The sequence below is a fragment of the Maylandia zebra genome, linkage group LG7, assembly GCF_041146795.1.
Source record: "Maylandia zebra isolate NMK-2024a linkage group LG7, Mzebra_GT3a, whole genome shotgun sequence".
NCBI classification, from domain to species: Eukaryota; Metazoa; Chordata; class Actinopteri; order Cichliformes; family Cichlidae; genus Maylandia; species Maylandia zebra.
Genome location: NC_135173.1, coordinates 60,318,961 through 60,333,523, shown reverse-complemented (window position 1 = coordinate 60,333,523; position 14,563 = coordinate 60,318,961). Strand labels below are relative to the sequence as shown.

The 14,563-nt window shown below is 39.9% G+C and overlaps 1 protein-coding gene across 4 annotated transcripts in view; it reads right to left on the bottom strand.

Annotated features, from left to right (window-relative positions):
• nlrc5 (NLR family, CARD domain containing 5) overlaps positions 1 to 13,978 on the bottom strand; it is a 39,209-nt gene extending 25,231 nt beyond the window's left edge. Inside the window, exons 1-13 of one of the 4 annotated variants that reach the window (XM_012922857.3) lie at positions 13,898 to 13,978; positions 12,772 to 13,121; positions 11,564 to 11,614; positions 9,081 to 9,149; positions 6,602 to 6,787; positions 6,248 to 6,402; positions 5,590 to 5,721; positions 4,938 to 5,253; positions 3,700 to 4,171; positions 3,365 to 3,527; positions 2,965 to 3,095; positions 523 to 748; positions 205 to 446 (exon numbers count right to left, since the gene is read on the bottom strand). In XM_012922857.3, coding sequence (XP_012778311.3) covers positions 205 to 446; positions 523 to 748; positions 2,965 to 3,095; positions 3,365 to 3,527; positions 3,700 to 4,171; positions 4,938 to 5,253; positions 5,590 to 5,721; positions 6,248 to 6,402; positions 6,602 to 6,787; positions 9,081 to 9,149; positions 11,564 to 11,614; positions 12,772 to 13,105 — 2,477 coding nt within the window. In that variant the 5' untranslated portion in view covers positions 13,106 to 13,121; positions 13,898 to 13,978. The remainder of the gene's footprint in view (positions 1 to 204; positions 447 to 522; positions 749 to 2,964; positions 3,096 to 3,364; positions 3,528 to 3,699; positions 4,172 to 4,937; positions 5,254 to 5,589; positions 5,722 to 6,247; positions 6,403 to 6,601; positions 6,788 to 9,080; positions 9,150 to 11,563; positions 11,615 to 12,771; positions 13,122 to 13,897) is intronic. The other 3 variants (XM_012922858.3, XM_012922859.3, XM_023154003.3) reach the window with 3 other exon arrangements.
• Between the last annotated feature and the right edge of the window lie 585 nt (positions 13,979 to 14,563).

Genomic DNA, 14,563 nt, shown 5'->3' with positions numbered 1-14,563 from the left:
CCTGTAAGATTTAACATATCCAGGATGGTACAGTAATATAATAAAAACCCTTGTCTCAAAATCAAAATAAACTTTTGTATTCTAATTAATAGTTTATTTTTGCTAGTTTTATTTAGGTTAGCTAAAAAAAATTACACGTAGGTTTCTGGAGGGTTTTTGTTACACTTTAACTTCTGTAACTCGTAAACATCTGTGTAGCCTCACCTGAGGTTATGAATGCCCTGACACCTGGCCAGAACTATTAAACACTCCGGCTCCATGGAGCACGCTCCGAAGTCCAGACCGATGTCATTATGATCGGCTGAATTAACTACGAAAGCCAGAGCTTCGATATCATTCGGTAACAGCCAGATGTTGCGCAGCTCCAGTTTGGGTCTCACACCAAAAACCTGCTTGGCGAGTTGGTGGTTCTGGCTCTCCTGAACACTGTGGCAAAGCTGGAGTATCTGGCAAAATATAGCAAAGAAAAGATCAGTAACAAAGAGACAGAAAATAAAATCTGTTTCCTGTTTTTCATTCTACCTTTGGTCCGGTCAGAGTGTTACTGTTACACATGGTTTTGAGCAATGTCAGAACAAGGTCTTGCCGTTTCTGGACCCAACTTTGGGCTCTGCCAGAAACCTTGGCTAACTCAACCAGGGCTGGAGTGCATTCTGAGGAAGCCAGACCGCAAACATAGAGGTACAGTGAGTCAGTGAAGACCGTCTTCTGGTCTGATTTGGTTGTCCAGCGAGTTTTCAGACTGAATCTGAGGATATAATGAGAGGAAAGTCAACTTCTGAATTATGATGCAAATTAAAGCATGTTACAACACTGTCCAGATGATAGTTTCAACACTCTTCTGGGAGATGTGAATAATAATAATATGACCTGGCATACTTTGAAATACAATAAATAATATTATTTTAAGATTTAACAGGTAGGACAAAAACAAACAACTTCTACAGTGCAGCCTACAAAGCAAACAGAGTGGGAAGAAAGCACAGTACACCAGTTTGAATGGTTTGCATCTTTTCTTCTGTTCAGGTGCATTAATTTTACTACATTCCCCAAATGCTCACGGAATGAAACACAACAAAACGTCAAAGCCAGAACTGAACTAGTCATTTTGCAGCTGCCTGACTGATTTCAAACCAGACGCCTCCAGAACCTCACTCAGAAACATGTGAAATCAAAGGGTTAAATGAGGAAGTGTGAGCAAACAGACCTGTTATCTAATCATTTAAGGAACTGGGTATGGGTGAGGTCCTTTTTGCAATCCACCTTGTCAACTAAATATGATTAAAGTGTGAACAAATCCATATCACACATCAAAAAAATGTAGTGATTCTTTAGGGGAAACAATGTGAGATTTATTAAAATACAGCTGTATGAATAGATTTCATGTGATATATGTTAAACTACATGTAGCCACATACAAGAGGCCTCTTAGCGAGTGACTGTGGTCGCCTGCTGCTTAGTTATGTCAGCTGTGCCATATTTCAATTTCAGTGCCCCCACCTTTGCACAGTCTCACAGACTCTCGCAGTGTGATTTGAGCCGTCACTTTATGCCTACATCAGTGTTTTCTGATGTAAGGACTAAGGACAAATATGTCTCGTACTGTAGCGTGCTTAACTCGCACAGCTCAGGTTGCTTCCATGGCAGAGTTATTCCTGGTATACCGTGTGACTTTACATAGTCAAATTCCATCTTGCTTTCTTCCACATATTCTAAATGAGATTCATTAATTAACTGTTGAATCTTTAAATATATTCATCATGATTCTGCTGTGTGTGTGAGCTTCTCTTTTAGCTTAGGCGACAAACTTTTGTTTCCACAGCTTTTCAAACACTCCATCACACACTAGTGTCTACCTGATCTGAAAGGAACTTATCTATTTCGGGACCAGGCAGAGACTGCCCAGCACCAAGTTGGGAGGACAGGTGTACACAGAAGCGTCATTCAGCTAGGGCAGCAACAAGAAAGGTGACCGTATTTAGGACATTTTGTTCATTTGGTTAATTAACAAAATTGTTTCCAGGATGTAAATTTGCGGATAATTTAATCAATCAATGTGTAATAATGTCGTGAATGTTATACTGTTATCTGTCATTTGAATTTGTCCCTCACCAGTGAGAGAGTAAAGTGCAGGGGTTACTGTGTATGTGCCGGTAGACTAAAATAGTATCTGGCTATTTTATTAGGTACACCTTGCCAATTTTGAGTTATACCCCCCCCCCCCCCCCCCCACCCCCCCACCCCACCCTTTGCCGTCAGAACTGTCTTTATTATTTGTGGTACAGACTCAGCAAGGTGTTTTCATGTTGCTTATACCAAATTCTGACCTTTCTGTTTAAATGTCAAAGCAGAAATCCAGACCCATTAGGCAATCTTGTTCAATTTTGGTGAGCCCATGTGACTTGTTGCCTCAGTTTCCTGTTCTTAGCTGGCAGGGTGGCACCCGGTGTGGCCTCCTGTTGTTGTAGCACATCTGTTTCAACTTGTAACTTATTCAGTGATGCTCTTGTAGACAGCTTGGTTGTAACAAGTGGTTCTTAGAATTATCAATTCTGTTCTTTCAGCTCAAAGAATTCTGCGCGTTCTCCCATCACCAACACATTTTCACCCAGAGAACTGTCACTCACTGGTTATTTCCTCTTTTTCAGACCATTCACTGTAAAAACTAGAGTTGGTTATGTGGGGAAATTCCAGTAGATCAGCATTTTCGGAAAAAAACCCAGACCAGACCATCTGGCACCAGCAACCACGCCACATCACTTAAATCACCTTTCTTCCCAATTCTGATACTTGGTCAGAACTTCAGCAGGTCATCTTGACCGTGTTTTGATGCCAAAAGTAGAGAGCTTCTGCCGTGTGACTCCGTAGTTTCTCCATCAGGTGGGCTATATAACCTAAACAGGTCTTAACACTGCAATCATCTTAAAAATTACACCCATATTTCTCTCCATTTGGCTTCCTTACCTCTTCTTAAGCTGTGCGTCATTAACATCATTACTAGTCATGATTCTCAGTGCAGCTAAAAACTCCTGCACTGTCAGATGAATGAAGCAGTAGGCATTGGCAAGTATCCCGTCCTGACGTCTGAGCTCCACCTAACAGCAGGTAAGTAATTATGTTATTATTAATAATATCTTACAAACATGACAAGTCATCTAAAGGGACAACCTTTATCTACCCTTACTCTGTTTACTACACACAGCCCTATCTATGCCCACTGTAAGGAAACACAAATAACTTTTGCCCACTAAGCAAATCTATTAATAGTATCAATAGTATAAATAGCATGCAAACACTCGACAACAAGGATTTTGTGGACATTCACAGATATGAGGAGGACATAATGCATGCATTCATGTCTGACCTGTGATAAGAGTCCTATTTTCAATGAAAACTTTAAAACCTCCTGTGGAATCTCTTCTTTCAAAAAGAGTATCTTGCTTTCCTCTAAGCCTCTCCAAGCCAGCTGGCTCAGCTCACACAGCTCCGATTGATACTGACTCAGAATGGTCAGTGTGGTGACAGCACTGCACGGAAAGACAGAAAACAGAGATAATCCATAAACTGAAGCATGACGCGTTTTTTGCTACACTGGTGCTTTCTTTTCTAAATAGTCATTTTTTTAATTACTTTATATTTTTTGAAATATAATGTTCAAGATGGTGATACACTAGAGTGAGTTCACAGCTCCGTCTCTACCTGTGAGGAAATCTTTTAGTTTTTGGCTTGCCATCTCCTCCGTGGTTAGGGGCTCGGCTAAGAAATGAGGCCAGAACAGTGAGGTAGACCTGAGTTAGGGTGGCGGGGACTTGGAGTGAAGTGGGAGTCAGCTGAGGTCTGCCATTTGTTCCATCCATTATTACATCTTTGCTCCCTTTTCTTTTTCCATCCTCTTGTTTCCTTTGTGCAGGGTTTCCTCTTCTATTGCCCTCCTCCCCTCTGGCTTCTCTTGACATCTGTGCTCCTTCTGCTTCCTGAGCATCTGTCCTTGCCTTACTTCCTTTTTCGTCAGGCATCGGTGCTCCTCCTGTGTCTTTATCTCTACACTGCAGCAGTAAATACTCAAGACAGATGCAGCAGATGTTGCATAGGGCAGGAATGGAAGACATGGCGAGGAGGTGTCGACTGGAGAGAAGGAGCTGTGCTGCCTGCTCTCTAAGAGCTACATCTGCTGGGTGTAAATGATGATTAAACTAGTTAAAGACAACATACATTTAAGATAGATGTGCACAAGAATTTTATTTATTATTTTTACACCAATTTTTTCATGTTAGTAATGCAGCTATTACGCATGAGGTCCTGTTTTATGTGGAAATTACTCAATTCTACTAGTTTGAAAGTCTAAATTTTAGCAATTTGCCAGTTATACCTGGATACAGGTGCTGGTTTGCAGGTCTAAATGAGCAAATATAGCACTGCAAAAAATGTAGATAATCCCAGATTAGGGTTATTTACATAAGATACTGCCAACAAGTAAAATAAACATGCAAGTTCAAACTTGGCTGATATTTATGTGAGTCTTGAAACCCACAGCAACCATAACTGAAGAGAAAATAAAAAATGCAGACAAGTGTCAAGTAAGAGTCAAAGAGAAAGCGAGAAAAAATATCAGAGACAACTTTGGCTGTGGGGAAAGAGAGAGTTAGATGTTTTCAAGAAATGAATATGCAGCAAAAATCTGATGTCCAGAAAACCATATTTTATCAGTTAATACAAAAAAGTAGTAATAAGTGAATTATTCCTTTTTTTTCTAACTTGATATAATTGTATTGCCTTGATTATATATACTAAGCACCAACTTCCACAGAGAAAAATTAAGTTAATACAGAAGAGCCAAAAACAACACTTCCTCAAAGCTTTACAGAAATAAATAAAACAAATAAAATAATTAAATAAAGCCCAACAACAATGTAAATACAAGTAAATAAAGTTTTCACCTTTTGCATCAAAGAAGTTGTCTACATACTCCTTGATCTCATCCTGGTCCCAGCCCAGCAGCTGGCCTACTTTATCTGAAATGCCATCCAAATCTATAAGATCCCGTACACGACAGGTGACCAGCACAGTGCTTCCTGGAAGAATCTGGCGATTTAGCAACCCTGAGATGAGGTCTGCGACAGGCAGAGGATCTTCTAAGTGCAGCGGTTTCCTCTGCACTTCTTGTCTGCTGAGTTTGCCGTGAAACTCATCATAGCCATCCAGTACCCAACAGCTTTGCTCTGGATTAGTAAGGAGGTAGTCGATAATGGCTCTCTGTTCAAATGAAGAATACGTTTAGAAGCAGTTGAATTTCACACCTGTAGTTTGTTTACTCTGGCCCAAATCAGCTGATGAGTTCATAAAACTGTAGCCCTTTTCCCATGGATTCATTTTTTTTCTTACACAAACACAACTCTGATCTTCAATTTACATTCATTTTACCACTAATATGATATGATATTCTGTCACATCCCAGAGTGCAAAGCATAACTAACTATGTGAAGGGGTTTAGCTCAAACCAGATTTTGATTTAAATGAAATGCATCCCTATGTTTAGTATCACAAATGTACTGTTTTATAACAAGTATTACTCAAGCATTACGTGCGTACCTTTGCATCTTCTCCCCCAGTTGGAGGGAGGTAGTACTGGAAAAGCAGCTCTGATAGTGAAAGAGGGTGTGACAGTAGGTTGAGCTGACGAAACTCCAGCAGGACAAACACAAAGGATGAAGGGATAGGACCCTGGATGAGATGGAGAGGAGAACAATTGGCAGAGGAAAAAAGTCATATCAAATTCTGTTTGCACAGCTTAGGTAGTTTCACAAATGTGAAAGTTGTAAAAAGCATTCATTGGCTCCAGAAGAAACGTGTTTGCAGTGGAAAAATGGCTGAACAAGTAGCTGCCTGATAGTAGCAGGAGTATCTTTACTTTTATTCTTAATGCACCAAATTGATAATTTATTGATTAGGTTTTTCCAGTAAACAATGAGAATGCAGAGTTTGGATCATCTGCAACTTCTGCAAGGTCAGTGATGGTTCCTAAGCCTACAGCATACTCTAATAATGATAACCACAGTAAATACAGTATGGATACAGTATGGAAATAAAGCTGCTCTATGTTTTTATAACACTAGCATGCAAATTCTGGGACAATGGCTCTTCCTTTATTCCTCTGAATACAAATAAGACCAGCACTAGCCATACAGATGAACATAGAACATGTCTGATAACGCAAATAATTATAAATGTTGACAAAAAGTGAACTTACTAATCCACTAGCCCACTGCTGTCCTAAACAGGATGTTAGCAGAGTTTTTCCTGATCCAGTCTGGCCCACCAGAACTGTCACTTTACCCATACATCCCTGGAGGAACGTCTCCAACGTCACTCTGGACTCCAAATACCCGTAATCCCCATCGGGCTCTGAGTTTGGTGAGAAAGATGTGAGGTGTGCAGCAGACTTCAAATATTCATGATTAGGTAAGTTTACATGAAAAGCTTAGAACATACAAAACTGCTATGATTTTATTTCTTTGTGCACCACAAGATACTTTTAAAAAATCCCTTTATTTAAAAAAAAGCCCAATCATCAACTGGTACAATTAGAGGAAGTCTTGCTGACCTGGTGTTCTGCCCCCTCTGTCTGCTGAGCCAGGGGTTTGATCAGGTCTGTCTCTGCTTCTGTTTGCCGCTCTTGGGCTGACCCATACATTCTCCAGCTGGACCTCCCTCACCAGGCCAGCTGTGAGTCGCTCCCATCTCTTCAGCAGGAATTTCTTCACTTCACTGATGTACTGCTCCCAGTGATCTGTGGGTGGAACCCATTATAAAAGTTAGAAGTGAATAACACAGATAATCTCTTTACAGTGCGATTGTATTGCTTAAAAATGTCAGCCCTGGGTTTCAGGTTGATCTTATTTTGATATCTAAGACATAGGCCCGCTCTGATGACATCAGCTTCCCGCAGTGTACAATAATTGCTCAACTACATGAAGCAGCACAACTAAATGCTAAACTAAAGACTTCCTCATCAATTTCAACTGATTATCTGTGGGATGATGTGTAACACTCATCCACGTAAGCCCAATTTCCCTATCCCCTACATACAACATAAAAACAATTCGCCACCAACACAGTGATGCTAGATACCACAGAGTTCATACAGGGAGTGCAGAATTATTAGGCAAGTTGTATTTTTGAGGAATAATTTTATTATTGAACAACAACCATGTTCTCAATGAACCCAAAAAACTCATTAATATCAAAGCTGAATGTTTTTGGAAGTAGTTTTAGTTTGTTTTTAGTTTTAGCTATTTTAGGGGGATATCTGTGTGTGCAGGTGACTATTACTGTGCATAATTATTAGGCAGCTTAACAAAAAACAAATATATACCCATTTCAATTATTTATTTTTACCAGTGAAACCAATATAACATCTCCACATTCACAAATATACATTTCTGACATTCAAAAACAAAACAAAAACAAATCAGCGACCAATATAGCCACCTTTCTTTGCAAGGACACTCAAAAGCCTGCCATCCATGGATTCTGTCAGTGTTTTGATCTGTTCACCGTCAACATTGCGTGCAGCAGCAACCACAGCCTCCCAGACACTGTTCAGAGAGGTGTACTGTTTTCCCTCCTTGTAAATCTCACATTTGATGATGGACCACAGGTTCTCAATGGGGTTCAGATCAGGTGAACAAGGTGGCCATGTCATTAGTTTTTCTTCTTTTATACCCTTTCTTGCCAGCCACGCTGTGGAGTACTTGGACGTGTGTGATGGAGCATTGTCCTGCATGAAAATCATGTTTTTCTTGAAGGATGCAGACTTCTTCCTGTACCACTGCTTGAAGAAGGTGTCTTCCAGAAACTGGCAGTAGGACTGGGAGTTGAGCTTGACTCCATCCTCAACCCGAAAAGGCCCCACAAGCTCATCTTTGATGATACCAGCCCAAACCAGTACTCCACCTCCACCTTGCTGGCGTCTGAGTCGGACTGGAGCTCTCTGCCCTTTACCAATCCAGCCACGGGCCCATCCATCTGGCCCATCAAGACTCACTCTCATTTCATCAGTCCATAAAACCTTAGAAAAACCAGTCTTGAGATATTTCTTGGCCCAGTCTTGACGTTTCAGCTTGTGTGTCTTGTTCAGTGGTGGTCGTCTTTCAGCCTTTCTTACCTTGGCCATGTCTCTGAGTATTGCACACCTTGTGCTTTTGGGCACTCCAGTGATGTTGCAGCTCTGAAATATGGCCAAACTGGTGGCAAGTGGCATCTTGGCAGCTGCACGCTCGACTTTTCTCAGTTCATGGGCAGTTATTTTGCGCCTTGGTTTTTCCACACGCTTCTTGCGACCCTGTTGACTATTTTGAATGAAACGCTTGATTGTTCGATGATCACGCTTCAGAAGCTTTGCAATTTTGAGACTGCTGCATCCCTCTGCAAGATATCTCACTATTTTTGACTTTTCTGAGCCTGTCAAGTCCTTCTTTTGACCCATTTTGCCAAAGAAAAGGACGTTGCCTAATAATTATGCACACCTGATATAGGGTGTTGATGTCATTAGACCACACCCCTTCTCATTACAGAGATGCATATCACCTAATATGCTTAATTGGTAGTAGGCTTTCGAGCCTATACAGCTTGGAGTAAGACAACATGCATGAAGAGGATGATGTGGACAAAATACTCATTTGCCTAATAATTCTGCACTCCCTGTAGGTCCATGTGTCAAAGGGGCAGAGCTTTTTTGGCAGCACAGGCTTTACTGCCAAGATAAGGCAAAGGGTTTGAGTGCTAAAAAAGTGATAAGTCCTTTAAAACTTTAACCTAAATTAGCAATACCACCATGCTGGATTAATTATTGTGAGAACTAGATAGGTACTGGAAATTTTCCAAGATGGATCCCAGTCTTTCCACTGTCAGCTGCACACTTACTGTATTGTGTTTTAACTCTTCCTAGTTTCTTATCATAAACTCTTGTTTTTGTTTTTATTAATAAATCAATGAATTAAATATTTCTCTTTGTTGGTTTGTGTGATGGTCTGAATGTAGCTGTAACGCATGAATAATTAAAAGTCACATGTGTATCCTACCGATCCGTGGGCGCTTGATGAGCCGCTGCTCTAAAGATGTTACAGCAGGCCTAGAACTTTCACAACCGTCTGCAATACAGAAGCCACAGAAAACATACAGTGCATGAAAACCCTGCAGAAAAGTATAACATGCCAAAAAAATGAATGCAATAAAGTGTGTTGCAAGACGTTCAAATATTCTGTAGCTACACCTCTTAAACCTTCCTATCAGTTTTGAAATGATCTACACACCAATAACGCAAAAAAATAAAATGCTGGGGGAATCCCAAAGTGAAACGAACGAATAAGTCACGTACATTTTTTGATACATGCAAACCTATTTACAACAATCTTAAGCTTTTGGTTTCACTTTTCCCCTGAGTGTGTTTTCTTTGAGCCTTTACTGTAAACTAAACTGAGCTAATACAAGTGATTGCTGAAATAAATGAGAAAAATTAAAAAACTAATTTAAGCTTTTCTAAAAAGAGAAAGAAAGAGGCATAACTATTGAGTGGCTGTAGAATGGTTATAGTGGTATTGTCACCATCAGGGTAGTAGAGGTGGGAATCACCATACATCCCACAACACGATATTATCACAATACTTAACGCACGATATGATATTATTGCAATTTTTAAAAAAGATTTCTGATATTCAGATTCTGTACATAAAGGTAAACCTTATCAATATTCATTTTATCTAATATCAAAGTCTCACACTCAGTCTTTCTCTCATGTCAGTCAGTTTTATTGTTGACAAACTGAACGGTTTGTATTACAGTCTAGTCCAACTTAACTGAATGCAACCATCTGGTACAATTATAGCTATTCTGAACTATGCAATTTATGAAAACTATGCAGCCCATTCAGCAACTGAAGAATTTGAAAGTAAATTAAAACAAAATATAATTTTACATTAAATAAAAAAAGTTTTAAACTTAATTAAAATAAAACATGTCTTAAATTAAAATAAGTAAACTGTCATGTTTATTGCTGCCAAAAAAAAAGTTAAACACATTTGGACAGTGTCAGGATTCTTGCTCAGAAAAAGGATCAACATGCTCTGAAGTCAGAGCATGTTCCAGTCCACAAAAACTTTTTTTGTAACAAAATATCGATTTCTGCTGTCCCTGTATCGATACATTATTAGCAAACAAAATATCACGATACTACACAGTATCGATTTCCCCCCCCCACCCCTACAGGGTAGTGATGGTTGTTTTGCAGCCGTGGGTGATAAATGAAGACTATACTGCTCAAAAATGAAGGGAACACAGGTAAATATCAGTACAAACCATTGTGAACCTATTTCACCTGCTTTGGTGTAAAACACCAGTGAGGGGGAACCGGAGCAGCAACAACTAGGGAATGGTTTTGCAGGTGATGGAGAAACTACTGCTCTCTCCTTATCCCTCCTGACTGATTTTCCTCTAGCTCTGCTTTTTGCTGTTGAACTTGTCACTGCTGATTACCTGAGACAGTACCTGCATCCCATTAAGGTTCACAGGTCATCACAAAAAGGTTTGTCACCCAGCACAGTTATAAAACTGTGAGGAGATACCAGGAGACGGGCCATTAGAAGAGTAGAGCAGGACAGGGCACTAGAAGGCCATCAACCCAACAGCAGTAGCAGGAGGAACACAGCTAGACCCCTAAAAAATAACCTCCATGGACCAAACTGTCAGAAACAGACTCCACAAGATAGGCATCACCTCTACTATCTTGAGACGGGGCTGGAAGGCACAGCAAACTTTTTTGTGATAGCACATTGACATGGCACACTGGAGGAGCAAAAGTAACTCTTACAACCTGCATGGGCTGCAGGTGCTATCTCATGCTTCCAGCAAAGACAACGACACCAGCTAAAAGAGTCAGTCAAGAAGTATAAGGAGACAACAATGGTCTGCAAAACCAATTGCGAAACTATTTCCTCTTCTGAGATCATCTTGCTGTTGCCACTCCAGTGCACCTCATGTCACTTTCAATTACACTAAAGCAGCTAAAATGGATTCACAATAGTTGAACCTTCCAAAATGGGCAGATTGGTATCCCCGAAATTTAACTGACTTTGTGTTATACTACTGTGATTACATTTTACTTTTACTTTATTTTTACTTAGAAAAATAAAGCGTATGAGAATTCAAAAACATTAACATCTGATGAATTTCTTTTAGTGCCTCATTTTGGGTTTCATTATCATTTAATCTTGGCTCCTGATCTTATGGCTGAGCCACATTTTATTTGGAAGATGCTTTGGGTGTGCTCAGTAAACACACAAAACAAGCCAGAGAAATGTGACCCAATGTGGTCAGTCTGATGTAAAACCAAAAAAGAAAACACCAAATTATGGAAAATCACCTGCAGACTGCAAATATGTGCATTTATAGTAAGCTTAGAGGTTAGGTCAAGCACAAATAAAACTACAAATCTTTACATGCACATACACATCCACACAATTATTCTGTACACACAGATATGAGACAGTGGCAAACAGAGGTGGTCTACCTGTGTTTGCTAGAGACACGTCCTCTGCGGCTGGAGATGGTACATCATCAGCTAAACATTCAAGCACAAAGTCACACTGTTAGCCATGCAGATAAGCACAACTATAGTTACATTTGTAATTACTATGGTTAAATATATTTTATGTATTATTCAACTTCATGCTGTGAAAACATGACAACAAATGTCTCTATGGCTTTATGTAAATGTCATCTAAGTGACAACTTAGGGATACTAGAAAGGCTAAATGTAGTCCATCATGCCAACTACAAAAGAACCTCAAATAATGCAGCTCCTAAAAAATTTGTGACCCCAAAATAAGACCATTATATTCATAAAAAATGCTTGAAGCAACACCAAAACTATAGTAATAGTATTTAAAATACTCCAGTTATAATCTGTACAATAAAAAGGGATTCTGATGTCTGTGCCCCACATTTATAGTTGTGGTCAAAAGTTTACATACACTCATCATGGGAATAAGTGTATTAGCATTGGAATAAATAAAGTCAGCTAAGTGGAATTGCTTTCCTAAACCCTGCCCTCAACCCTACTGCAAATTTGTGGACTACACTTAAAAGCTGGTTCCATACCAGGACACCAACCTATTTAATATAAATCTGCCCAGTGGTCAAATATATACGAACCTCTATGTATACATTTGCTACTGTGTGGATTACAGAAGAGCAACCATAAATTAAAACCTCTGCCCCTAATTCTTTTTTTAAAACTTGACTAAATATAACAGATTAAGAGCTGAGCACACCAACCCTTATTCAACAGAAATTAGTGACCATTTATACTAAATTTGGTGATTCAACAAGTTTGTTAATACAGTAAAAGTTAGTTCATGCTGTCATAGTGTGTTACTTTGAAGAAAACTGCTGATGCTGTGGGTACTGTGGGGTTGATTTTTGGGTTCTTTCCGTACACAGTCAAATAAATGTAACCACTTCCATGTCAACCTCAGTGCTTATACCCTATTCTCCTCAGCAGGCAAACCTTTAACTGGTACTGTATGCATGAAACATGTATATTATGCATTTGCTCACCAAACAAAACTCTATTTTTAAGACTGCTTTAAATGATCTTTCACTTTGTTCTACTGTTTTGACAGAACAGAGGACCCAGACAAGTAAAGTAAACCTCAAAGTGAAAGTCACTGAGGATTGCAGTGCTTTGGTCCGGGACAAACACCAGTTTATACTCACTGTTGTCATATCCTGCCACTGACATGAGCCTCGACTCCAGAAGCATGGGAATGTTCTCACACGAGAAGCACACGCTCTGAAGGAAGTTACGGCATTTTCGAGCACTGGCTGACCTGAAGTAATCCAACATGGTTTTGATGAGTTCTGGCCTTCCTGCTGCAGAAGAGCTTGAGGGGTCAAGCTGATATTGGCGCCAAGCTTCACTGGGCATCATTTGACACAGCTCCATTATGACTGAGTGCGACTGACTGCTGAGGATGTGGAACAATTCAATGGAGTCCTGAGCCAAGACTGAGTTCACATTTTCATGGTCAGGGTTGACCTCCTCATCCATGGTCAGACTCCATCGGCTGATACAAATAAAGAGGGGGAGACACAAATAAAGTCACAATCTTACCTGTGAAATGCAGCTTTGACTGAAGGAAGCAAGTAGCAAACATGCAAATCATACATTCATATCGTCGTACATCAATATAGTAGTCGATGCTTCAAACCCAACACTGTGAGCATTAACATTATAATCACACAGAAAGCCACAAAGCAAAACGATCGTCCATTGCATTTGCAGGAGACCACGTGCTCCGCACTTTATTCACTGAAAGTGAGGCATACATGGACAAAAAACCATGAAACTTTTTAACACGCCCTTGATAAACCAGTAAAACATACTTCTATGTGTCCATCGACCTCACAGATTTACACTTTAAACAACTAAAAGTGCTCCAATAAGTAAACAGCGTTAACTGTGCTCTAATTTAGGTGAATTTCGCTCATTATTAACGAAAAAAAGCGATTTTGAGGGACGTTTGAATCATTAGGAATCATTTGTGTGAGTGTGCGCTTTTTATACGTTTATTATTATTATTTTATGTAGACACGTCATACCGACATTCATTTTTTTTTTCTCGTCATTAAACTTTTATGTAAAAAAAATATCGACGTCCACTGCGTTGTCTCGAGCCTGTCCTCAAACGGCTTCGAGGCGAGGTCGTTTAAGGTAACGCGCATCAAAGACTGCGTCATTGTGTACAGCTCAGCAAAGCTAACAAACTCAGGCTGCGCGGACAAGCAAAAGTCTGCGACACAGGGTTACAGTATAATGTTCAGAAATAAAATAAAGACTCACCAATAATACTTGGCGCAGATTGCAACTCAGTGCGGCCAGCCAGTGTCTCTATCATTTTAAACCGAAACTCATGAAATGGCTGGCTACATAGTTTTTGTTTCGTTTTCGTGTAACGCTCCACCAAATTGGCAAAGTCAGTGGCATACGCTGGCCTCCTCCAGATGAACAAAGGAGATATAAAATAGTAGGGTTCTGGAGGAATGATGTATTTGGGTATTTAAACGACTGCGTGACCAGGCAGAAATTTGTGTTAAAGCAAATTTCATGGGTTCCCAAGACATCTGATGGCAAGCGAATGACCATACCACAGGAAATGCCATGGGTTTAATAGTGCGATATCCCGTGTATTAGATGCGGGCAGGCCGGTGGGTGAGTACTGCTTGCTTTGCGCATCAAAATCAGGTTTAGTTTATTGGATTATTCCAGTTCCGAACCCGTTTCTTACTTACAGAAGAGCTAGAGCTTTGGAGCGCGTGTTGCTGGCGGTTCGCCATTCTATTCCGTGTTTTCCCAAAGAGTCTCAGTCTGGACAAGATGCTTTTGACATATTGTAGGAGCTTCTTAAACAAAGGCAAAATGTTGTAGCTGCTGCTATTTCTCTTTATCCCACAAATAATATATAAAAATGAATATGGACTGATAGTGCGTTTATTTTACATCATCCAA